The sequence below is a fragment of the Delphinus delphis genome, chromosome 4 (assembly GCF_949987515.2).
Source record: "Delphinus delphis chromosome 4, mDelDel1.2, whole genome shotgun sequence".
In the NCBI taxonomy this organism is placed as follows: domain Eukaryota; kingdom Metazoa; phylum Chordata; class Mammalia; order Artiodactyla; family Delphinidae; genus Delphinus; species Delphinus delphis.
Genome location: NC_082686.1, coordinates 111,920,010 through 111,944,656, shown reverse-complemented (window position 1 = coordinate 111,944,656; position 24,647 = coordinate 111,920,010). Strand labels below are relative to the sequence as shown.

Here is a 24,647-nt window from a genome sequence, read left to right as displayed (position 1 = left end):
TTAATTAAGTACATTGCCCAAGGTCACCCCGCTAGGAGGGAATCTGGAAGCATACATCTTCCTGGCATAACTGCTTCAGTGGGAATTGACAGGTTTTGTAAATTTGATGAGTGTGGGACCAGAGTTGGGATAATCTTCCAAGTCCTGTTAACTATCGGGATGGATCCAAAGAGAGGCACCACAGAGAGCTGGCATTCTCTAGGACTTGCAGGAACTAGGGTGCCCAGGAAGGCTTCAGGGTGGAGGTGAGGTCTCATGTCAGGCCTTGAAGGATGGCTAGACCGTGCTTGCCAGGGACATCTAAAAAGTCTTCCAGGAAGAAGTGAAAGCAATAACAAAGACTCAGAAGTAGAAGCCAGCCAAGCCAGGTTGGTCATGACTCCAGGAGAAGCCCACAACAGTTGTGAAAAAGGTTTCTGGGAAAGATGTCTGGTCCCCCGTGTAACTGTTTGCCCATCTCAGGGGAAGCGAGGGCATTAAGGGGCAGGGACCCGGTCTGCTGCCCTTCCCCGAGTCGCCCCCCTCTCTGTGCACCCCTTCCCCACTGCACCAATGGAGAAAAGCACGTTGTGTCTACAGATTGCCGGCTAAGAGCCTTCCGTGGGTTGGCTTGCCTATTAGGTCTCTATAGAAAAGGGGAAAACCTGCCCCTTGGAATCTCTAGAGAAGTAAGAGTTAGGACTGGTGGTCCCTGAGGAACTACTATTTCTGAGGAAAAACAATAATGTGAGTCAGAACACAACCCCTTCTGGCAAGGGCAAGCCTCCTCCCATCAACCACCCCCCACCGCCAAAATAGCAAAGTGGGCTCGGGGCTCAGAACCACTCAATTGACAAATCCCCCCTTCAAGCAAAGGGGCGAAAGCAATGTGGGTGACAGCTGGATGTGTCTGGGCATTAGATGTGACAGAGGATAAAGGAGACAATACAGACATATGACTGCTCTTTGTCGCTCGGTGTCCTGAAATTTCCAAGTCATTGTGATTAAAATAATTAAAGTTCTGCCCTAACATGGAGATATCCCCTGGCTTGTCAGATCCTCAGACGAGGGTGTAGATTAATTAGCTGGGTCAGAATACTGAGGTCCTTGAATCCCGTGTTGTTCAGGATGGTGGCAGGATAGAGGGGCTATTAGGGGGTGCCGAGCAAAGCCTGGCAGTGGAAAGGCCAGATGTGCTCGGGGAGCAGTGGGCATGGCTGGGGCTGCAGCGTGTGTGAGTTGGCAGCGAAAGAGGAAGACATGGGTCTGTAGAAGGAGGCTGGACTAGGGTGTGAATCATAGGCTGGGTGTCTGTTCTCTGTCCCGCTGGTTGTAGGAACAACTGGAGAGGGATTTTAAGCAGAGGGATAGATCCTCTGACGGGTACCTCGTAGCCTCGGTCTTCAGTCCTGCTCCCCCTTCCCTTTCCTGATACACCCACATGCCCTCACCCACATCACCTTCCCCGTGGTGTCTCCCTCTCAGCCCGGAACCGATGAGGCTCTAGATGAGGGTATGGGTCACCGGAGGCCGGGGATGGGGGAGGGTGGGGGTGAGGAAAGCATCTCTTCTTTCTGCTCATGCTTCTGGCAGGCCCAAAGACTGAGGGCTGTGGGTGGGAGCCTCCCCAGAGTGGGTCCAGGTTCTGGGCAGCAACAGGATCAAGGAGCGGCAGCATCTCCCAAAGCAGTCAAGGCAACGTGGCCCCTATATTTACGGGTTTTTTCCAAAGCAGTGTTCTGACTGCATTTTTGTCCCCCAAGAAACATACGTCAACAACTGGAGTTGTTCTGGGTTGTCACAACTGGGAAGTGGGTGCTCCTGGCATCTAGTTAGGTAGAAGCCAGGGGTGCTGCTAAATATCCTACAGTGCACAGGACGTCCCCCTACAGCAAAGAGCTCTCTGGCCTCAAATGTCCATAGTGCCGTGGGGGAGAAGCCCTGCCCCAAAAGATCTGTTTTCAAGTACTCTGGAAAGGCAGGGGGTCCCAGACCATCTTCCTGGAGCTCAGGCTAGCACCACCACCCTCCGCCCTGCCCCAGGTCATCATCCCCTCCTCCAAAGGCAGCTATGGAAGGTATGCCATGGTAAGCGAGTTCCTAAAATGACACTCCCAGCAGGGGAGTAAGCATGGGGGATGGAACGCAAATGTCTGCTGAGGGGGCTTCAGCTCCCTGCCCTCCCCACGCAGCCCCATTCAGGTGCTGCACAGGAGCTTCTGTTGGGATCCGCACCCTCAAAGGACTTAGCCCCAGTGGTGAGGTGATGCTAGGAACAGAGAGCTGCCTGGGCAATCTCCAAGACCCCAGCAGCTTCAGATATTGAATAATCCATAGTTCTTACTTCCCTAGTCATCTAGAGAGCAAGGCTTAGCCAGCCTCCCAGCCCTGCGTGTGTGTGTGTGTGTGTGTGTGTGTGTACATGCCCACATGCAGACAGGACAGGGAAGGACAGGGCTTGCTGCATGAAGAAACTGCCTTGCAAGTCATCATCTTTACTGGTCCTGCACTCAGCTCTCTCAGGACTCCAGTCAACACTGCCGGAAGCCAGTGACCACTCCTTTCATCGGATGCCTGGTGGGCAATGGGGCGGCGGTGATACAATGAGGTGGCGGTCTTTACATGCGACTAAACTGTGAGCCACAGTCAGCGAGGAAAGATCTTCAGAGTCTGAGAGTTCAGCTTTGTGACCCCCAGCTCCATCACTGACTTGTCACTTCACCTGTCCCTTTCCTCGCCCTTAGAATCAGGTAAGAATGACAGGTACCACTTGAAGACCACTTACAATGCACCAGGCACCTCACATGCATGTCACTGTTACAGCAGGACCTGCATTATGCCCATGATACGAGTGACAAAATGAGGGGAAGTGGCTTGTCCAAGGTCACAGGGGTAGCAAGTGTGGAACCCAGGCCTGTGCCATACGGTCTGCCTCCAAGAGGTAGCGGGAGGTCTCAGCGGCCACGCTGCAAGGTAGGGTCACCTAACTCCACAGCAAGGAGGGTCCCAGAGCAAAAGGTCTCCACGCCCACGGTATTTCTTAACAGTGGAAACTCAAGTTAAGGGACTGACCCCAGCCCGGTAGGCCCGCGGTGCCGAGGACTGCCAAGCAGATGCGCTGTAAACACTCCTGAGTCCCAGAGCCAAAGGCTCTGCTGCCACTGGCTGGGCAGGCCAGGCCTCACTAAAAATAGACGGGCCCTCAGGTCCAGCTCCCTGGCTGCCAACCGAGGCAGGCCGCTCCCTACACCCAGCCTCCTCCCCTCCCTCTCCCCCTTCCCCAGCGGGCTAGGGCCAGGCTTCTAGAAGGTACAGAGATGTTAAGACTTTCACTTCAGACCAGGCAGGGCTGTTAGGCTGACTCCCGGTGGGCAAGTTCCAAGTTCTGATGGGGCCATAATGGGGGAGGGGTGTCCTGACCCCAACGCCCCACACACCTCCCTCTGAGGAAGGGAGCTGTCAACCTCCAAGCCCACCCGGGGAGGCAGTGGAGCCCAGGCCAAAACTTGGCCAATTTCTCCACATTTTGGAATTGAATCTGGGGCCCCCTTGCCGTTTCTCTTTCCCTGCACTGATTCTCCCTGTTGACAGCACTGTACAATTTCTGTATTTGCCGCGGCTTTCGGAGATCTGCTGCTGGCCATCTCAGGAAGGCCCGGGGGAGCGCGGGATGGGGCAGCGCCCGGCCGGCAGGGGCGGGAGACACGGGGCGCGGGGAGGGAGGCTCCGGAGAGCGGCCGGACGGGAATTTCCTTTCAAAGGTGACTTAGAACCTCTTCATTAGGGTAGCGCCCTCCCGGGCGGGCCCTAATGGCGAGTTTGGCAGAGTCAGCGAAACGCGGCGCGGCTGCCGGGCGGCGAGGAGCGCCCTCTCCCGCACCCTCGCCGTCTCCCGCGCCGGGCAGCGGCGCATACGAGCCATTTGCAGCTCAGGCAGCCTCGCGAGCGGCCGCCGCGCACGGGCCGGAGCTGGCTGCACCATGGAGCTGAAGAAGGACAGCAACGCCGTATCCATCGACATGCTGCTGATCGTGCACTCGGAGAAGCGGCACGCCGCACAGGGCGCGCACTCTGACCGCCAGGCGGACCCGGGCGCGCCTCCGCAGCGCAGAGGAGGTAATGCGCCCCCAGGCAGGGCCCCGGCCTCCAGCCCCTGGACCTCCTCACCCCAGGGCCCGCCTGTTGGGGGAGCGCGCTACGCGCCCCCCCGAAAGGGGTCCCCGAGGCCGACCCGCTCCCCAAGGCTGGCTGCGCCTCCGCGCTGCGCCTCTGGCATCCCGTGGCAACGCGCAGCTCCGCGATTGCCCCAGTTGACACCCCGTGCAGGCCTGCCGTGCTTCCGTCACCCCCGGGAGCAGGTTTCCTCCTGGTCACTCTTTGAAGGGTGCAGATCAGGTTGGAAGATGCCCTGGAGGAAAGGGACCTCGGGCCTGACTCCTGCGTGCCCGAGGCCGCATTGCAGGGCACAGGGGACCCAGGGGGATTCGTGTGCTGAGTCAGCTTTGAGGTGGGACCCTCCCTTGGTGTCCTTGCACAGTTCATGGCCTCACTGTCCCCTTTCTTGAGCCCTCTCCCAGCCTCCTACAGCAGAAGGCATGCCAGGTGTAGAAGGCACACAAGCTTGGGTAGGCTTAGACTTGAAATCTGCTCTCCCCACTTAGGCTTCTCTGTTGATTCTACTTGTCCTACAGACTTTCTGGGGAAGAGTAGACTGGTAAAATAAAGCGACTTTTCATAGAGTGATTGTGGAAAGCAGGGCTCTGGCCTCTGTACTCTCCAGAGAACAGGACACAACGTGAAGAGAGTAGAGATGGAGAACAATGGCGGTTAAATCAGCCCCTCATACATCTGGGAACCCCCTGGTCCCGAGTCCCTGAGGAAGCCCTCAGGAGCCCTTGAGGAGGCTGGTGTGAGGGCGCACTAGACGCACTGTGTCCTGGTTTTTTGGGAGCAAAGCTTCACAGCCCTCAAGGTAAAATGACCTGCCTCCTGTCTCCCTTCCAGCTCCAGAGCTCCTTGAAGGTGGTCCCCAGTTCTTCTGTCCCCACAGCCCCTATGCACATTGAACATGCACCTTCCACCTACCCTGCTGAAGCAACGGTGCCGTGGGTGGCTTTGCCCCCCACCAGCCCCACAAGCTGCAGCTGCCCCATAGCTCCTGGTGACCTCCTGGGGAGGCAGACAGGGGAAAGAATGGAGATTCTGGAGAGCTGAGAATGTTGGCAGGTGCCCCAGTCTCCCAAGGGATTTGGGGCCCAGGAGTTATTTGGGTTAGATGGTTCTTTAGTTCTCAGAGCTGCCCCTGGGAGAAGGGGAGATGGCCCGCGCAGGGGTATTTGTAATGAGGAAATTGGCAGAGGCCGTTGGCCTTCCTTGATAGAAATGTGGCTACCCCTACTGCACGGACTGCGGTCCGGAAGGCCAGAGGTCCCCCACGAGGTGCAGCTCCAGGTTAGCGCATGAGTCCCCTCCTCCCTCTCTCCTGATCACATCTCTCCGAAAGGCTCTGACACTAGAAAGAGAGGGCAGAGAACACAGAGAAGGCTCAGAGATGCCAGAGATCGGGGCTGCTCAGAGAAGTGTCCAGCACCCGGCATAAAGCCTACATGAGGCCAGACCAATGCACTTCACACTCATGACCATGACTCAGGGAAAGAAGACCGCTGTTTGCTGAGCCCTCTCTGCTGAAATTTTTCTCCAAATATTTTCCTGACAGACATTTCTCCCAGGCGCTATGGCAGCGGAGAGACCCGTGTGACTTACTGATGATCAGACAGCTCTGCACCAGAGCAGGGAAGAGGGAGCATGCATGACCTCCAAGGCCCGCTGGGCAGCAGTAATGTCCAGGAGACCGCTGGCTAAGCCAGCCTGCGGGCCCACTCCTTGGGACAAGCTAAGGAGGGGAAATGCTGGACAAGACCAGCTTGTTCCAAGGCCTCCTGTTAGTGCACAGAGATCCAAAACCCACCCCTCCCCCACTTCCAGGCGTCTCCTCCAGTCTCCTCCCCGCTCCAGGCCCCCGGCTGCACAGGGAATCTTCCCCGGCTCTGCAAAGGAGGGCCTGAGCTCTGCTTTGAGAAAAGAGCAAAGCTTGGTTACTCTCACATGCAGAGGACTGAGTAAGGGTGTGACCAGGTGGCTTTCTGTTGTGTCCCTGTGGCAGAAAAGAGTCAGAGGGACAAGGGGGCAGGGAGCGTGTGCACTGGGAATTTGGGCTGCAAGTCAGCAGATACTCCCTCCCCTTTCTTGCAGGGCCCTAGCATTTCCCCAGCAGTTTCCTTAGAGCCGCACTTCTCCAAAACATGCCTAGAAGCCCTCAACTCCTATTGTATATTCCCCTGGCCATGGAGGAGGTAGCCTAAAGCTGCCACACCAGGTCTGAAAAAGCTTCAACGCCTTAGGTTTTATCCCCAAAGTGGATGGGATGTGTGCATTCCACTCCCCAAGTGTCGGTGAAGGTTCTGAGTGGTCAGGCCCAGACACTGACTATGGAGGGCTCTGCGGAAAAGAAGGGTGTCAAGAAAGGCCTGGGGGCGCTCAGAGTGGTGCAAAGGGTTGGAGACCCAGACTGGAGGCTGAGCTTCCAGGAACGCGACCATAAGCTGTGCGGAATGGCTGGTTTGGTGAGGAAGCCTCCGCTGCCACCAAGGAGCCCTAGACGCTCCTTCTGCGCCAGGAACTTGAAATTATTGCAGCAGCTTGCACTGCCAGAACGTTTGCCAGTTCTGTGCCAGGAACTCGACCTTGCAGCCATCACTTCCAGCCACCACCAGAGAGAGAGAGACAGAGAGAGAGAGAGAGAGAGCGGTTCCATTCGCTTCCCTGTTGCCTCACTAGGTCCCAAGACAGAATGGGACACAGGTTCATATCAGTGGATGCCTTGGCCACACAGGTCCATGCTCTAGCTGCAAGGGAGGCTGGGAGAGCAGGCAACCATCACGTTCAGTTCCCATAAGGATCCATCAGTTTCCGTCTTTGCCCACCCGCCACCCACATCAAGACTCTAAAAGTGGGAGATTCACCACGTACAGAAGTAGGCAGGAAAAATGAATGGCAAATGTCTTCACAATAATGCTTCCATATTTATGCAGTGGAAATGTGGGAGTGACAAAGGGGCACCTCTATTGTGAAAATTCTCCCTGAATGATCCTGATAACCAACCCGTCACCCTTGGAAACTACCGTGGTAATATTTTTTTAATGTTTTGAACGTGGAGGTTTGCATTCATTTCTTCAAGTGCACTTCATTCGTGGGCAGCCTCCCTCGGATCCCGGGAGAGCCAAGCTCCACCAGCCCCGCTTTAGCCCAGATCAGTTTGCAACTGGTGCATCACACACTTGACCTGAGTCTCCCCACCGCAGAGAGCCTCACGCCAGTCCTTGTTACTTCACAGGGCTTCAAGGTGTTGGAAACGGAATCCGGAGATGGCAGAAATTAGAAAGAAATGACCTACATGGTAAATTCTCTCATTTTCATTTTGTTTTCTTTTCGATCTCTGGAATTCAACATACTGAAAAATGCCTGGAAGCATTGGGTTTCACTTGCTTGAGGACTAGTCTAGACATCTAGCCACTCAGACAGTGGCTGCTTGTGATGCAGCCAGGCCTCTGGGGGCACTGTGACCCTGGAAAATTTTCCTTGGCAACAGGTCCACCAATTTCCTGGAGGGTGTGCGGGGAGGCAGGCGGAGCGATGCTATAACCCTGAGCACCCACTTGTTCGCTGACTGAGCTATAAAGAACTTGGCATCATATGGGATGGTGGGTTTGGGTGTGTTCCCATGGGAGGTGGGGCTTCCCAGGTCATGCATCCCATGCATCTTGGGGAACCCACCTTTTGAAAATATTTCTGAACAGAGAAGAGAGCAGCCTGCCTCGGGAGATGCCACTCAAGGGTTCTGTGGCTCCTGGCCTGGGATCCAGAATACAATAAGATCTGAAGAAATCAGCTTCCCAAGCCTCTTTATGGTGCCAGGTGTCTTTCCCCCTGCAGGCCCAGAATTTCTCTGACCAGGCCATGCATGAACCGTTATACTGGGCCTTATTCTGTGCCCTTATTGTGAGGTTTGTAAGCCCGGCCTCCAGGAACAAACACTGTGGAACTGCACTGTGGGCATGTGAGAATTCCAGTAAGAATCAGACCTCCATTCCCTGAGCCCCAGTAGGGGATTCAGTCAGATTCCGACTGTGTGAGCCCCAGGATCGGATGACTGACTCATCAAATGCCAGTAGGAAGGGATCCACGCCCCCATGACCCTCCACAAATGGGGAAACAGGACCCCAATTGAACAAAACAGAGCACCTATGCTCTGCCATCCTTCTGACAGTAACAAAAGGGGAGGATGAAATTCTAAAAGTAAGTTCATGCATTCATTCCCTCAGTAAAGGTCGACAGTGATTACTTTGTGCCGGGAAGGGTTCTAATTGTTGGAGATGGAACAGTGAATGTGACAGTCGGGAGTGCCTGCCCTCCTGGGGCCATGTTAGAATGATTGCATCGTAATGCCATTCACCACAGCCGAGTCTCAGCACCCTGGAGGTGAAGAGCTTGCCTGTGTCCCCTGCACTGTGCATGGAGATAACTTATCCTCAAGACACCCCCCCCACCAGGGACCACCCTCTGAGTCCTGGCTGATGGGCATGCATGGGTGGGATGGCTTCCTAAACCTTGATACGGGGCCATCAGATGGTAGACGCACCAGTTCCAGCTCTACCTAAGCAGACGCCAAGGTTAGCGAAACTGTGCTGTGGGCTTTTGAGAATTACAGTAAGAATCAGACCTCCAGACACCTGACACCCACAGAAGCACATAGCAGCCCGTGCAGGGAGGCGTGCTCGGCCAGTGTGCGGGTGGGTGGAGGGCAGGCGGGCCACGTGGGAGGAAAGAGACACTGCGTCTGTGTTTGTTGCAGCTCTTACTTTGCCTGAGTTGTTGGAAATTCATCTTATGGCTTCTCGGGCATGTTATTAATGTTATCAGTCCTCAGGAGAGGATTGAAATATACTGAATTCATCCTCTTTTTACCATCTTCGGGGTTCCTGGTTTGGGGGAAGTTTAGTGGAAAAATATAACAAAACACAAGGAGACGTGATAACTCTTACAAGACTCTTCCTTAAGACATGAAGTGGGTCTTAGTACAATGTACCAGCCGATAAAGAGAATGATTATAGTTCTTGCAATACCACCCAAGAACTGAGAGTTTCAGGTAAGTGCAGGGCTGGAGAGAGGCCGCACAGAGGCCTTGAGCCTGGGAAAGATGATGGTTCCACCACTCCACCAACATAACGCAATTTAAAATTTACTAAGTCAAATTTTATTTATTTTTTCGAGTGGCATGCTTGCATCCGTGCAGAGGTTAAAATTCCAGCTTCTTTCTGTGTTTTCTGATGGTGAGGTCCTGGGTACATGCTTGCCTTGCTGGTGCCCAAGGCACCCAGCCCTGGTAACTGGATGGCTTTCATCTGAGAAGGAAGCAGCTGATGGCTTGTGCTTGGTGGAGTGTGCACAAATGTGGCTGAACGTGGGGTTGGTCCAAAAAGGCACATGTCCCCCCTCTTTCTGCACTGTGCACTCCTTGGGCTGGGGCGTTGGCAGGGTGGGGGGAGCCCGAGTACTCCAAACTTTTCCAAGCAGCAGGTGTTTGGGCTGAGCCACCAGCTTGCCCGGCAACGGGCTTCCCCTGCTGTGATTGGCTGCTTTCCTTGGTCCTGGCCGAAGTCTGCCTAGCAGCACAGGGACTAACGCCCCACAGCTACAGGGAAACCAACTGTGCAACCCTGACTATAAATAGCCCACAGCAGCTATGCCAGCCAATCATCCTCCTTGAGGATTCCCTTCCCAGATCCTATTTCTTCCATCAGCCAGCAGAGCAGGGATGCGGCCAGCTGTGCCCGCAGGAGGCAGCTGCCCTGTCCTCGCCTGGGTCTGGCCTGGAGCTCCAACCCAGCATACTGCATCACCCTGGGTTGGCACACACAGCGGTCCTGGCCCTTGGCCAACCAACCGACCTCAGCCCGGTGGGGGCTAAGGGTCCTGGCTAGGCCTGCTTATAGAGAAGGCTGGAGAGGATGTGCTTCCCAGCCAGGAGGATCGCACGTCCAGCCCAGCTCAGTGACCCACCCACCCATCCACCCTGACTGGCTTCTGCCTGAGCCCAGGCATGGGAAACTCTGAGTGACAGATCTGGTTGGGTACACAAGGGATGTCGTATGAATGGAACCAGGTCAGGCCAGTGCCCCTGAGTGCTTGCACCAGGTCCAGGCACAGGTGCCAGTGGTCACTTCCAGTGACAGGCCCAACAGCCTTTCTGCAGCCCAGTGGGAGACCAGGGGAGAAGATGGCAGGCCAGGGTGGTAGTGGCCCTTCCCCCACCCCTCCATGGCCTATGGCAGCAGCTGAGCATCTCTCCACAGCAGCCTGGCTCCACTAGGCTCTGAGGACAGCTCTGTGTCCCGGGACATGAATATCGCCAGTGCATGGAGAGCATTCACCCTGCAGAACAGGTGCCCTGCAAATGTCTGTGAAACAACAAAACTGCAAGCACCCCAGCTCCTAGGCTACAGTAGGCGGCAGGGTACCCACACACCCCCATTCCTCTCAGAGGGAGGCAGGAGGCTGGAGACTTGGGTTCAAGTCCCGCGTCTCACCTGGCTGTGGGGTCTTTGGCAAAGTTAACCAGTCGAAGCTTCAGGCCTGTAATCAGGATAGGAGCCTCCCTGGCTATTCCAAAGAAAGGTGTGGAGATCAGCGGGGCAACCCTCTGCACCTTGGGAACTGGGCCCGGCTGCAGCAAAGTCAGGAGCTGTGGTCACTTAGCCCACGGGAGGCGTCCCCAGCTTCTCTAGAAAAACCCAGCCTCTGCCGGCACCTGCCGAGAGCGTGAGGCTGTGCGTACACGGGCTCCCGGTCACTTGCCTGTGTTCAGGTGTGTGACTCTGCTGATTCACACGTGTTTAGACCACGCCTGGCAGCTCTCTCCTCTGCCTGGGGAAAAATCCACCCCACCGTGGGCCCAGTGGTCACTGCAGTTCCCTCTGTCTTCCTTAAATAGGAAACCTGGTGGAGAAGCAGCACGCCCAGCAGACCCAGGTCATCACCTCCTACGACAACCAAGGTAAGGTTCCGCCACTGCCTGTGACCTCTCCCCCAGCTCCTGTGTGCCCGGATCCACTGTTCTGGCCAGAGACAGCAGGTGCAGAGCCCAGACCGTGGGGAGCAGGGGCCTCTCTGTCCTGGGGATGCTGGAGCACCCTTCTCCTCTCCCACATGCCATGGAAAACAGTGAGAGGCTGCATGTGTCGTGGAACAGAGAAGTCAAGTCCTCGGGCTCCAGCATGCACTGCTGTCATCATCATCCCCCTGGTTGTCATCACTGTACCTCACATTTGCTGAGTGCCAGCTTCATGGCAGGCACCCTGCCAGACCACGTACATGGTCATTCTCGTGTGGGTTATGCCTCACAACAGTCGTATTTGATCAGTGCTCTTACTATCTTCATCTCGCAGATGAGTGAGCTGAGGCTTAGAAAGGTTTTCTTTCGTCCAAGATCACATGGCCAGCAAGAGTCAGAGCGGGAGCCGCCTGACCCCCTCCCTGCCCCGCCGGCCCCACCCACCCCCCAACCACCACCAGGCCTCAGCTGTTACACTTCTCACAGCTCTGCTTCTCGTAGAAACTGGCCTCCCCCTACTGGCTCGCCGTGTGCAAGCCTTCCCTCCCACTGAGGCACAGCGGTTCCCTGGCCTCTCCTCCTGAGGCTGAGCCTTCCAGGCCCTTCCACCCAGGGACAAGTTTAACTCAGCAATGGGGAGTGAGAGAGCCCTTCCTCAAGAATCCTCACTTTGCCAGGACGGGTCCTGGGGGCTCAGGGAGGGCAGGCAAGGGCAGCCCCGTGCGGACTCTGCAGGTGACTGGATCTGAGAGCACGGCGGGGTAGAGATGGGATGGCTCCACAGCTACAGCTGGAGGAGAGGCCAGGTTAGAGACCTCCACTCCCCCCGCCACTAACCTCCCCTCCTACTACCCCGGTTTTTCTGCTCAGGGCCTGGTGCCTGAGAGCTCTCGTAGACTCAGCCCCAAGATGTCACCACTGGTGCTCTCAGCACTGATGTCCTAATCTATAAGGGTTACGTCCAGGGTGCAGTGTGGAAGGAGGATGCCCTGGAGGATTCGGAGGTCCTCGGGGAATCGCTGTCTGAGACACCGGCTAACCCACCATCCCCAGGGAAAGGCACTGGCAGGTAGTGAGGAAGGGCCTGTCAGCTCAAGTTCCCAGCAGGAGGTGGCCAGCTGTCCTTGCAATCTAGGTCAGTATCCATTTAGGGCAGAATTCCTGGGACTATGGCTGCAGGACAAACCCAGGCCCCCTGCTTCTCTGAAATGGACCTAGCAGCACAGCTCACCCCAAATAAGAGTAAGTGATACCTCACTAGAGTGAGAGTGGATTAGCAACCACTTCTCTCGCTTAGTTCTGGCCACATCCCTGATGGGGTCATGGTGTTATTCCTGTTTACAGAGGAGGAGTCTGAGACTGGAGATGCTGTAGTCCCCCAGCGGGGTGCTCCTGCCAGACCTGTGGGGTGGGACTAGTGGGATGGGGCCTGCCACTCTCCAGAGCCTCACCTGGCACACCATACCCTAGCTCTCATGGGCCATTCACGTGCCACCTCCCAGTATCTGAGGCTTCCAGAGGGCAGGAAGGAGGGTCGCCTTGGCATCCAACAAACAAGAGAGGGTCCATCGTAGGTTGGGATAGGATGGGCCGCCCCAGGTCTTAAGGGAGCCTGGACCACAGTGAGGGAGAGGCTGCCCTGCTCTGGGGCTGAGCCAGAGTCCACACTGACGCTGATCCGTCCATTCCACAAAAAGCAGCTCTGGATGCCGGCACTGGGGATCCATCAGAGAACACAACAGACAAAGGCTCCTGTCCCCGCGGAGCTGACACCTAGCGAGGGAGACAGATGACCCTAACAAGAAAAATGCAAGGTGTCAGATAAGGCTGGGGGAGAAAATAAAGCAGGAAGGGGGATGGGGGGGTGCACATGGGTGTGTATTAGTTTCCTACGGCTGCTGTAACACATTGTCACAAACTTGGTAGCTTAACACAGATGTATTCTCTTTAACAGTTCTGAGACTACAAGTCCCAAGTCAGCCTCACTGGGCTAATCAGTCTCTCGGTTGGCAGGCAGGTTCCTTTCCTTTTGGAGGCTCTGGGTAAGAACCTTTTCCTTGACTCTGCCGGCTTCTAGAGGCGGCTGGCACTCGCCAACTTGTAGCTGCATCACTCCAATCTCCACTTCCACTATCACGTTGCCTTCTCTCCGTAAAGTAGATACATTCCCCTCTGTTTTATAAGAATCCTGGTGATGACATTGGGCCCACCCGGATAATCCAGGATTGCCTTCCTATCCCGAGATCCTTAAGCGAATCACATCTGCAGAGTCCCCTTTGCCATATAAGGTAACTTTCACAGGTTCCAGAATTAGGACATGGATAGCTTTAGGGGCCATCATGCAGCTACTACAGGGAATGATTTAAAATAGAGTGATTGAGAAAGGCCTCCCTGGGAAGGTGACATCTGAGTAAGGGGGGCGGTGGAGCAGCGGGTCATGCGGCCTCCGGGTAAGAGCTCCCAGCAGAGGGACACTGGGTGTGGTAACTTCATGCGACAGGTGACGGAAAGATCACTGGAATCTTGGATCTTCGTGCGGAAGAGGGCTTCGGAGGATTCATCTGCAATGGGTGTGTGCGTTGAATGAGAGGGGAACGATCACAGGAGCCCCAGTGACCTCAGGCCCCGAAAGTTATTCGTGACGAATCAGATTTGGGTTGAGGCCTCATCCTTCCAGGTCACCCACCCTCATCCCCACGCAGACACTCTGTGCCTTCTTGGATCACGCATGCACTAGGCTCCAACTGCCGTGTTTCCAGACTTGTGACATCCCTGTCGAGCTCCATTCTGCAGAAAGAATCATGAATGGCCCTGGGTTTTCAAGAGCCCAGTGGAAGCCAGGGTCAGTCAGGGCTGCAGGAGATGCCCTTCATCACCCCCTGACGGGTGCCCCTGAGGTCTTGGCCCTGAGCTCTGCACACTCTCTGTCATCCCACGACTAGAGCCACTGCAGTACCCAGTGCGGGATCTACAGAGATGGACCGTCCCGGCTCATCATGCAGCTCACTGTTCCTGGGATGTCAGAGCTTACGCTTCCGGCACTAAAGCTGACTGCCATACCCTGGGTAGAAACCTCTGTTGAACACCCAGCCAGGGGCTGTTTAAGGGTCATTTTTTTAATAATTACAAATGCTTTAGCTGAGGGTTTCTGACTCTCAGCTACTGCAGGAAAAAATTCCAAGGCAGAGGAGCCAGGTTGTAAAGGTGGCAGGCAGCCGGTTACGGAGAGCATTAAGGACCACCTTAAGTCAATGATGGCAAACATCTGATGTGAATCCTGCAGCCTCCACACACTGATATGCACCCACGTGTGTGTGTGTGTGCACTCACACACACACATTCACATACACACGCACATACCTGACAATCTTTGCTAATTGATAAGCGCTCCAGGCAGCTACTTCCAATCAGTCAGAGTTAATGAACAACACGAAATCTGTTTGCCATCTCTGCATTAGGAATTCTGAGCAAATTAGGCCTTTAGACAAAGCCTGATTCAAAGCCGCAGAGACCTGGAGATAAGCTCTCGCGTGGGAGGACTCTCCTGACAGGGTAGAAGGCAGGCCCAGGGCAGCAGGCCAGTGGACGGGCTTGGGCTTGCCTGCTGCATCTCCGCGTCTGCGAGGGTGGGGAGACGGAAGCAGAGCCCGTAGCATCTGGGAAAAGGGCCTGGGAACCACTTCTCAGATGTAGCAGAAAATAATCGCTAATACACTTTTACTAAGACAGCCAAAGTTTCAGCTTCAGAAAATGCTGTTTGGGTGACAACTGGTAGAAGTGGGGAGGGGTGCCATGAGAGAGCCAGCCAGGTGACCCGAAATCCCTGGAAGGGGCTGCTTTGGGTTTAGATGTGACTAAGATTAGTGTCATGGTATCTGACTGCACTTAGGGTTTAGATCTCACTTTAAATGGTGCTCCAACAATGCTCCACTCTTTATCATTGGCCAAATTAATTTTTTTCCATAAATTAAGAGTCTTATTTGATACAGGAATGTTGTAGTCAGCAAACTCTTAGCACTTCACACCTTTAGGAAGCACGGTTACTGTGACCCTGCTCACCTGGGGACAGCATGCCCAGACCCAGGCCTGTGTAGAGCAGAGGAGCCTCCCGGAAGGGCTCTTACACAGCGGTGAATGAGAGCGGGAATCACACTCCCACACCCATCAGGGAGGCGGGGAGGGGAGCGATAATCAGCAGCGCCACTTTGGGACAGGGCCAGGAGTGGGCCTCAGGAGGATGCTGGGCGTCAGAGGGGAGAGAGAAGAGGCAGTGCAGGAAGCAGGAAGGGATGAGAAACAGTGATGGGTGGAGCTTCCGGCCAGGGCGAGTTCCCAGCGTGAGACCACCCCGGAAGGGCTTAAAGAGTATTTTGTTTTTCGGCTTGCTCATTCTCTGACAGAGCGACGTGGCTGGATTGGAGTGGTTGGAAGTACCCAGACGTTAGGAGAAGTTTGGGGAAGAGGTTTGTTGTTGAGCCCTAAACCAACAGGTGGGTCAGTTTTGCAGCTTCCCTCCACTTCTGGAGATCGTTGCAGCTCAGCATTTCCCAGATTTTGTTTGATAAAATAGTACTGGGTCCAGTAGACTTCTGCAGGACTTCTCAGAGCATTGTGTGTTGCGAACTACAAAAGGGGAGAAAGTGGGCATTTTTCTCACAAGGAATCTGGCAGCCAAGTACATCTTGGCACCCACTTTGAAAACTGACTCTGAGTGTCTCTGGGGGAGAAAGTGCAAAGGCAGAGGTGAGCAGGCTGTGCCTCATGCCTCGTGGGAAGACACACAGGCAGAGTTGGCTGCCCATGGCGATGGTACCCGATCCTGTGACCAGACCTGAATGATGCTTTGAACTCTGAAATGCTTAACGTCTTGTCAAATCGCAGGCTGATGTTCTTTGACAGTGAATGTGCTAGAAACTACACTCAAAATGAATATTAACCCCTTTAAAGTAATCCCTCGGGAGGCCACATTGTATCTTTTAAAATTGTTTGAGAATTACCCTCTTTGGCAGGCAGAGCAAGTTCATGAGCTACACAGGAAAGTCAGTATTGTTATTCTGTGAAAACACATTTAACAGGCAAAGGGTTAGTAAAAAGAGCTCTTACAAAATCAACAGGGAAAAATTAACGCATCAATAGGCAAATAGGTGATTCATTAAATAAGATTTAATATGGCAAATAAGTATATGAAAAATACTACACTGAAAATTAAAGAAATACACAAAAACAATGAGATGTCATTGTTCATTGATAAAAATGTAAAGGATTAATAACAATCAAATGTCAGTGAGTGTATTGGTACTCTATTTTTACATTACCAACCACCCCAAGACTCAGTGGCTTAAAACAATGACCAGCTTACAAGTGTACAGGTTGGCTGGATATTCTCGTCTGAGCCACACCTGGCTGATTGCAGGTCCTGGCTGGGCTCGTTCATGTGTGTGGTCAGTTGGAGGGTTGGCTGGAGAGCAGCTGGTCTAGGGTGGCCTCACCTGAGATGGCTCTGCTCTGTCCATGTGGTCTGTCATCCTCCAGGAGGCTAGCCTGGGTGCAGTCACCTGGCAGTTGTGGCTGGAATCCCAAGAATGGAAGTGGCAGCGGCAAAGGCTCTAGGCCTAGGCTCGGAGCTTGCACAGCGTCACTTCTACCACATGCTAACTGGCCAGATCACATCATTAGGCTGGGCCAAATGTGATGGAAGGAATAAAAGATCTCTTCTTAGGAAGAAGTACAAAGTAGTGTGGCCAATTTTGCCATCAAACACGGCAAGGATGAGCAAAGTAGGCATTCTCTTGCACTGTTGAGAGGATCGTAAACTTAAAATCATTCATGTGAAAAGTTTGCCAGTATCTAACAAAAGCCTTAAAAATCTCCATACCTTTTGATCCATGTTTAAGAATGTATTTGAAGGAATTGATGTGAAGAGTGTGTAAAGCAGTGTGTATCAGAACGTTCATCACATCACTGTTTAAATAGCAGAACATACGGGAAATGTTAACTATCCAACGAAAAGGGATTGCTTATAATGATTATAAACCATTTGTAGAACAGAGTATTATGCAGCCATTTAAAATGATGACTTGTGAAGATGACTTTATATTCACTGACATGTAAAGACTTAAGTGAGGAAAGCAGGATACAAAAAGCATGTTTATTGTAATCCTGCTTTTCAGGGTCACCTTCTATTTTTACATCTTTCTGTATCATACAAGTTTTTGTTTTGTTTTCATTCTGCTTTGACTTTGGGGTTGGTTGGTATTTTAAAATTTTTATCTTCATTTAAACTAGCATACAGTAAAATTGGATTTTTCTGGTGTGGAGTTCTATGAGTTTTAACACATGCACAGATTCACGTCACCACCACCACAATCAGAATACAGGGAAGTTCTGTCACCCCAAAAAGTCTCTTGTGCAGACTCTTTGTAGTCACATCCTCCCATCATTCATTCCTGAGAGAATTGTTGAGAAGTACAGCTTGATATAGATGTACCACAAAGTGTTTATCCATTCACCCATCGAAGGACATTTAGGTTGTTTCCAGTTTGGGGTGATTATGAATAGAACTTCTATAAACATTTGTGTATATGTCTTTGTGTGAACATGAGTTTTCATTTCTCTGGGATAAATGCCCAAAAGTGTGATTGTTGAGTCATATGTTAAGTACATGTTTTGTTTTATAAGGAACTGCCAAACTGCGGTATCATTTTACAATCCCACCTGCATATACTTGTCAGCATATAGTATTGCCACTATTTTTTTTTATTATTGGTCTTCTAATAGGTGTGATATCTCATTCTGCTTTCAATTTGCATTTTCCTAATGGCTAATCATGTTGAACAACAACAAGATGTTGAACATCTTATTTGGTGATATATCTATTCTTTTACCCATTTTCTAATCGGATTGTCCTTGCACTTTTGTAAAAAATCAATTTGCCATATTTGCATGGGTCTATTTCTTAACGCTGTTATGTTCCATTGAGCTATATATCTATCCCTTTGCCAATATCACACTGTTGTGATTACTCTAGCTTTTTTTTTTTTTTTTTTTTTTTGCGGTACGCGGGCCTCTCACTGTTGTGGTCTCTCCCATTGCGGAGCACAGGCTCCGGACGCGCAGGCTCAGCGGCCATGGCTCACGGGCCCAGCCGCTCTGCGGCATGTGGGATCTTCCCGGACCAGGGCACGAACCCGTGTCCCCTGCATCAGCAGGCGGACTCTCAACCACTGCGCCACCAGGGAAGCCCTGCTCTAGCTTTATAGTACATCTTTTATTCTTTTAAGTGATTTTAATTAATTTATTTATTTTTGGCTGCATTGGGTCTTCATTGCTGCGCACCGGCTTTTGCTAGTTGCGGCGAGCAGGGGCTACTCTTCGTTGTGGCGCGCAGGCTTCTCATTGCAGTGGCTTCTCTTGTTGCAGAGCATGGGCTCTAGGCGCGCAGGCTTCAGTAGTTGTGGCACATGGGCTCAGTAGTTGTGGCTCACGGGCTCCAGAGAACAGGCTCAGCAGTTGTGGCGCACGGGCTTAGTTGCTCCGTGGCGTGTGGAATCTTCCCAGACCAGGGATCAAACCCATGTCCCCTGCATCGGCAGGCGGATTCTCATCCACTTTGCCACCAGAGAAGTCCTATAGTACATTTTAAAATCAGCTGGAGTTCTGTTAATTTTTTTTCAAAATTAGTTTGGTTATTCTAGTTGCTGTACCTTTCCATCTAAATTTTAGAATCATCTTGCCTATATGTACCATCTATAAAATTCCTGCAAGGAGTTTGATTGAAATTGCATTAAATCTATAGATAAATTTAGGGAGAATTGCCAACTTGACAATATTGAGACTTCCAGTTCAGAACATGATATGTTTCCCCACTTATTTAAGTCTTCTTTAATTTGTGTGATCATATTCTTTAGCTTTCAGCCTAGAGTTCCTGCACTTTTTTTTAGATTTATACTTAAGTATTTCATTTTTAGAGATATGAGAAATAGTAATTTTAAATTCAATTTCTAATCACTTATTGCCAATACAAATATAATTGATTTTGGGGTGCTGACCTTGTATCCTGTGACCATGCTAAACTTACTTTTTAGTTCTAGAAAATTCTTTTGTAGATTATTTGGGATTTTTCTTTGTAGACAGACATGTCATCTGTGAATAGAAGACCTTTTTTTCTTCCTTTCTGATCTATATGACTTTTATTTCTTTCTCTTGTCCTATTTCACTGAGTAGGACTTTCAGTACAATGTTTATTAGGAACAGTAAGAGTGGCCATCCATGCCTTATTCCCAATCCTAGGGGGAGAGCATTCCAGTTTTCACTAGTAAATATTCTCTTAGCTCTGAGTTTTTGGTAGATGCCCTTTTTTCAGATTAAGAAGTTCCCTTCTATTCCTAGCTTCTTGGGAGGTTTTGTTGAATGGATGTTAAATTTTGTCAAATGCTTTTTCTGCATCAGTTTATATGATCATGTGGGTTTTCTTCTTTAGCCTGCTAATATGGTAAATTACATTCATTGATTTTCAAATATTGAATTGGCCTTGCATTCCCAAAGTAAACCACACTTGGTTGTGGTATGTTATTCTTTTACTATGTTGCTGGATTTTATTTTTCTAATATTTTGTTGAGGATTTTTATGTTTATGTCCATAAGGGATATTGGTCTGTAATATTCTTTTCTTATACTGTCTTTGTCTGGTTTTGGTATCATAAAAGGATATAAATTATTCGATACTCTTCTGTTTTCTGAAGGATCTTGTGAAAAATTGTCATTGGTGTTATTTCTTTTTAAATTTTGTTAGAACTTGCCAGTGAAACCATCTGGGTCTGGTTTTTGTTTGCTTGTTTGTTTTTGGAAAATTTTGAACTAAAAATTTAGTTTTAAAAATACATATAGGAAAATTCAGGTTATCTACTCATTGGGTGAGTTTTGGTAGTTTGTAACTTTCAAGGAATTGGTTCACTTCATTTTAGTTGCAGAATTTCTCTTCATAGAGTTATGTGTACTATTTCCTTATTATTATTTTAATATATACGGGGTCTGTAGTGATATCACTCATTTCATTTCTGATATTGGTGTCTTGATTCCTGATTTGTGTCTTACCTCTTTTTTATTTGGTCACTCTGGTTAGAGTTTTATCTATTTTACTGATCTTTTCAAAGAACCAGCTCTTGGTTTTGTTGATTATTCTATAATTATTTCTTCAAATATTTTTTTTTTTCTGCACCACACTATTTCTTCTCTCTTTCTGGGATCTCAGTGACATGAACATTAGATCTTCAGGAATTGTCACACAAGTTCCTGAGGCTCTGTTCACTGTTTCTCTCTGTTTTTCCTTAATAATTCCTATTGATCTATGTTCAAGTTCACTGACTCTTTCCTTTGTCATCTCTATTTTGCTATTGAGCATATCCAGATAATTTTTTAAACAACTATAGTTTTCAGTTCTAAAATTTTTATTTCTTTCTTCTTCATGTCTTCTACATTTTTCTGATACTTTGTATCTTTCCATTTATTTTAAACTATTTGCCCTCACTTTTCAGAGCATGGTTATCATGGCTCTTTCAAAGTCTTTGTCTGATAATTCCAAAATCTGTGTCATCATGGGGTTAGCATCTGTTGATTTTCTTTTCCTTTTTAAGTTGATATTTTCTAGGGTTTCTCTATACTGAGTAATTTGGGATTGTAGCCTTTGCAATGCTATACAGATCTGCCCTGCACATGCACCACCCAGCAGCCAGTCTGGGCATTGGTCTACCCCCTAGTTTAGTTCTCAAAGACTGTGATACGATGCTTAGGATGAGATCAAAGCTTGCACAACATGAATGAGGTCCATCCATGAAGAGGTGACCACAGGAGTTCATCCATAACTTTATGGAATTGCTTTCTTGAGCTCCCTCCTCTTTATGACCCACTTCCCAGTCCTCTGGCCCCAAAACTGCGGTTTTAGTTTCCCCACTCTTCTGGGTAGTTCTCACAATTCTGCCTGCATCTGGAACCAATCAGCAGAGAACAAAGAGAGAAAAAAAATCAATGAGTATTTTCTCCCACACTCTTGGGAATCATAGCTTCACTGGTACCTCCCCTCAAAGTCTTAGGTGCCTGCCGGGCCACCAAACTCACTGCTGCACTGATACCAGCAGAACTTCCCTGGGGGCTGAGTCAGGAGATAATGGAAAAAAGGGGTAAAAAAACAACAGGGGATTTCCCACACTCTGACTCTTGGAGTTTCCCTTTCTCACTCCACAGGCCAAAAGAAAGGGCTTCTCTTAGAGCACTTTTTCTCTGCATCCATTGTGTACTGCTGGGTTAAGGGCTGCCTTTGAGTCCAGTCTAGGTAATACAATTGGGGGTGGGGAATGGTCAACTCTGACAATTTGATGATGCTTTAAATTCTAATCTTCTTTCCCAATTTGCCTATCATTTACTTTGCGGAGTCCTCAAAGAGTTAGCCCATGCATTCTTTCCAATGCCTACAGTTGCATTCGGTGGGAGAGACAAGGTAGAATTTGTTTACTCCATCTTGCCCAGATCTGGAAACTGTCTGCTTATTTCTTGTTTTTTGGTTTTGTAAACAAAAATTATTTGCATATTCAAAAGAAAACTCTAAAACCAATTGTGTTTTATTGATCAAACATCTGTCATGAGACATTGCACCCTTTCCTGGCAGCGTCTGGCTGAGAATATCACCCCCTATTCCTCTACAGGGACACAGCTGACTGTGGAGGTCCACCCTCAGGATGCCATGCCCCAGCTGCTCAAGAAGTTCTCCTTGGCTAAACGTACGTACGTACAGGGCTACTCATGTGTGAAGGGCTGGCAGGGAGGATTGAGGGTAGCTGGAAGGGCCAGAGCCCAGCCTGGACACCTTCTTGGGGGAGGAGAGGAGTGACCTGGGCCTACACACTGGGAAGAGGCAGAGACACGACAGCTTCATCCTGGGCACTCTCTTCTCCACACTCAACAACCCCTGTTCTTAAGTCTCTGCCATTAGGTGTGGGTAACACAAGGCATTTAGCTAAAGATGAATTTCATCACAAGAGTGCCGTTGTTTTTAGACACCGTTTATTGACTGCCTAAAAAGTGGCATGCGCAGTGCTAAGCACTGTACACTCAATGAGTTTTTAACTCTTTGGTACGCACCAGTATTATCCCCACCTTGTAGATCAGCAAAGGCTCAGAGAGGTGAAATAGCTGCCAGTCACCCAGTTAGGAAGCAGATCAGAACCCAGGTCCTAATGAAGCCTGTACCCTTCACCACCGCACCCGGCTGCCTTCTGTGCTGTGCGCACAGGCCCAGACCCACGCCCACGATGTCTCCTCTGCTCCCTTCTTGGTCTTCTCCCTGCATCTTTCCATCCTGTGGGTAAACAGGGGCCTGGGGAAATGCCGGCCAAGGAACGGAGGCTGCAGGACAGCCAAGGCTGAGGTTCATGAAGTGAACCTTCATGTCTGCTTGTGGCGGGGGCCGAGGCAACTCCTCCAAGGCTGCCTGGTCCTGCAGCCCTCAGCAGCCAGGGCCTCGGGAGGGCAGGCAGGTGTAGAGAGGTCAGGCACTGCGAGTTGACTGGCTGGGTTCAGATCCCAGCTGTGTGACCTCAGGCAAGTGGCTTAACCTCTCTTTTGGACTCAATTTCCTCATGTATAAAAGGAGGAAAATAATTCAACATCCCTCATAGGACTGTCATGAGCTAAAATGAGATCGTCAATAATGCACAAGCCAGGTGTAGTAAGTACACAAAAAATCTGGCTACTCTTTTGAACCCCCATCACTCTACCAAAGAATGTAGGTGGAAACAAAATGTGGCTGTAAGAAAGACAAGGTCCACTGTTTCTCAGAGTGGCCTATGTACATTTGCAACCTTCTGTACATTTGAAGGCCTACAGTGGCCTTCAAGGGCAGAGAAAAACTTGCCTTGGCTTCCCCACCTCTGGCTCCTTCTGGTTCCAACAGGGACCCACATCTTCCTGACCTGGCTTCAGATCAGCAGGAAATTCTCTCCTGTTGCCTGTGGAGTCTAATAACAATTGCTGACCACTCTGCCTTAACAGTCCTGGATTTATAGGATTTGGTTGTCCTTGAACCTTACCGAGGAATAATTCCCCTCTCCCCCCTTTCATGAGCTGCCCATGGTCAGTTCTTGTCCTGGGGTCATCTGGTAGTGAATTTACTGGTGCTCTGAGGATCCCCAGCTGTGGTCCGAGATGGCAGGAGCGTCCAGAGGAGGGAGGAACACGGAGCTCCAGGCAGGCCCACTGAATAATCGCAAGGCTTGATGCCCAAGCAAATTCTCCCTCTGCTCACAGACTGCACTTCTCTTTCTTGTCATCCCGTCCCTGGCTGTCAGTCCTCCCTATTCCTCAGCAGGAAGCCCGGGGCAATCCCAGCAGCAATTCCATGGTGGGTGGGGATGGGACCAAGAAGGCTGTGAGAGGGAGAGTGAAGAGGAGGCGTCAGAAACAAGGACACCCACACAGAGAATCGTCTGTGCTTGCATTTCTATTTCTTCTGAAATGTCTCTACTTCTGACCTTTGGGATATTGTAGGTTTACAAGGCGATAAAAATGGAAACACAAGAGCCCGGCAGCCTGGAGGGAAAGACGCCCACGGTAAGTTGTGGTACCTTCCTTGGAGCCATTCTCTGAGACGGTAAGTTGGTTTAGCCTCATGAGCCAATCTGTGCTCAATTGGAAATGGCTCCCTGGAGCACTGTGCTGGGAGTCTGGGCCACCTCTGGGCTCAGGGGACAGGAGTATCATGATTGATTGGCAGCGTCTGCCATGGACACAGGTAGAGAAGTAAAAAGCTCACACACTAGATGTGATCCCAGAGTTAAAGCATAAACCCCACCAATAACAAGGCAGCCCATTATGGGAAACATTAAAAACAGAATTCAGAATTGTATTAACTTTAAATGGAATACCAAGCATCTGTAAGGAGGGAGGCAGGAGAATAAGCAGAGTGGGGCAGAGGAAGAAATCCCGAATGGGTAATAGACGGCCTGGGTTCAAATCCTGCTTTTGGCGCTCACTCACCTTCCCTGGGCCTCAGTTTCCCCCTCGGCTCAGACCAGATGGCATCTAAGGTTTAGTACAGTTTGGTACTTCTTCCCATTGTTTTGCTTTAAAATTAGAATAACTTAGTTAATGCCACTGGTGTTTAAAATGTATTTATGCAAAATCATATTCAAATATATAATCTGCTCAGAAAGTAAATTTAATGAGGCATAAATCATTATGGATATTCTTAATGTTCAGATATTGTAGAATGGAACCAAGAAAGGGTAAAACTTTCTTAATAATAGGGTTTTTCAGTCCCATTTTAGAAACAGCATCCTTCTTTGAAATGGGGGTGGGGAGACCTCATTTGCAGAGCTGACGCTTGTTAAATGTGTAAGTCCACTTCATATCCACTTAGGTCACTGTGACGGCCCTTGTCAGGGGATGGCAGGAACCAAAGTCCGTGGGGGGAAGAGGGCACCAAGAAGGGGGGGAAGCTCAGCAGGGTC

At 50.6% G+C, this 24,647-nt stretch overlaps 1 protein-coding gene across 4 annotated transcripts in view; it reads left to right on the top strand.

Annotated features, from left to right (window-relative positions):
- The first annotated feature begins 3,959 nt into the window (after positions 1-3,959).
- KY (kyphoscoliosis peptidase) overlaps positions 3,960-24,647 on the top strand; it is a 45,698-nt gene continuing 25,010 nt past the window's right edge. For 2 of the 4 annotated variants that reach the window (XM_060010039.1, XM_060010036.1), the window contains exons 1-5: positions 3,960-4,095; positions 7,373-7,435; positions 11,030-11,092; positions 21,846-21,920; positions 23,686-23,748. In XM_060010039.1, the coding sequence (XP_059866022.1) occupies positions 3,960-4,095; positions 7,373-7,435; positions 11,030-11,092; positions 21,846-21,920; positions 23,686-23,748 (400 nt within the window). Of the gene's footprint in view, positions 4,096-7,372; positions 7,436-11,029; positions 11,093-21,845; positions 21,936-23,685; positions 23,749-24,647 lie in introns of all 4 variants that reach the window. The other 2 variants (XM_060010038.1, XM_060010037.1) reach the window with 2 other exon arrangements.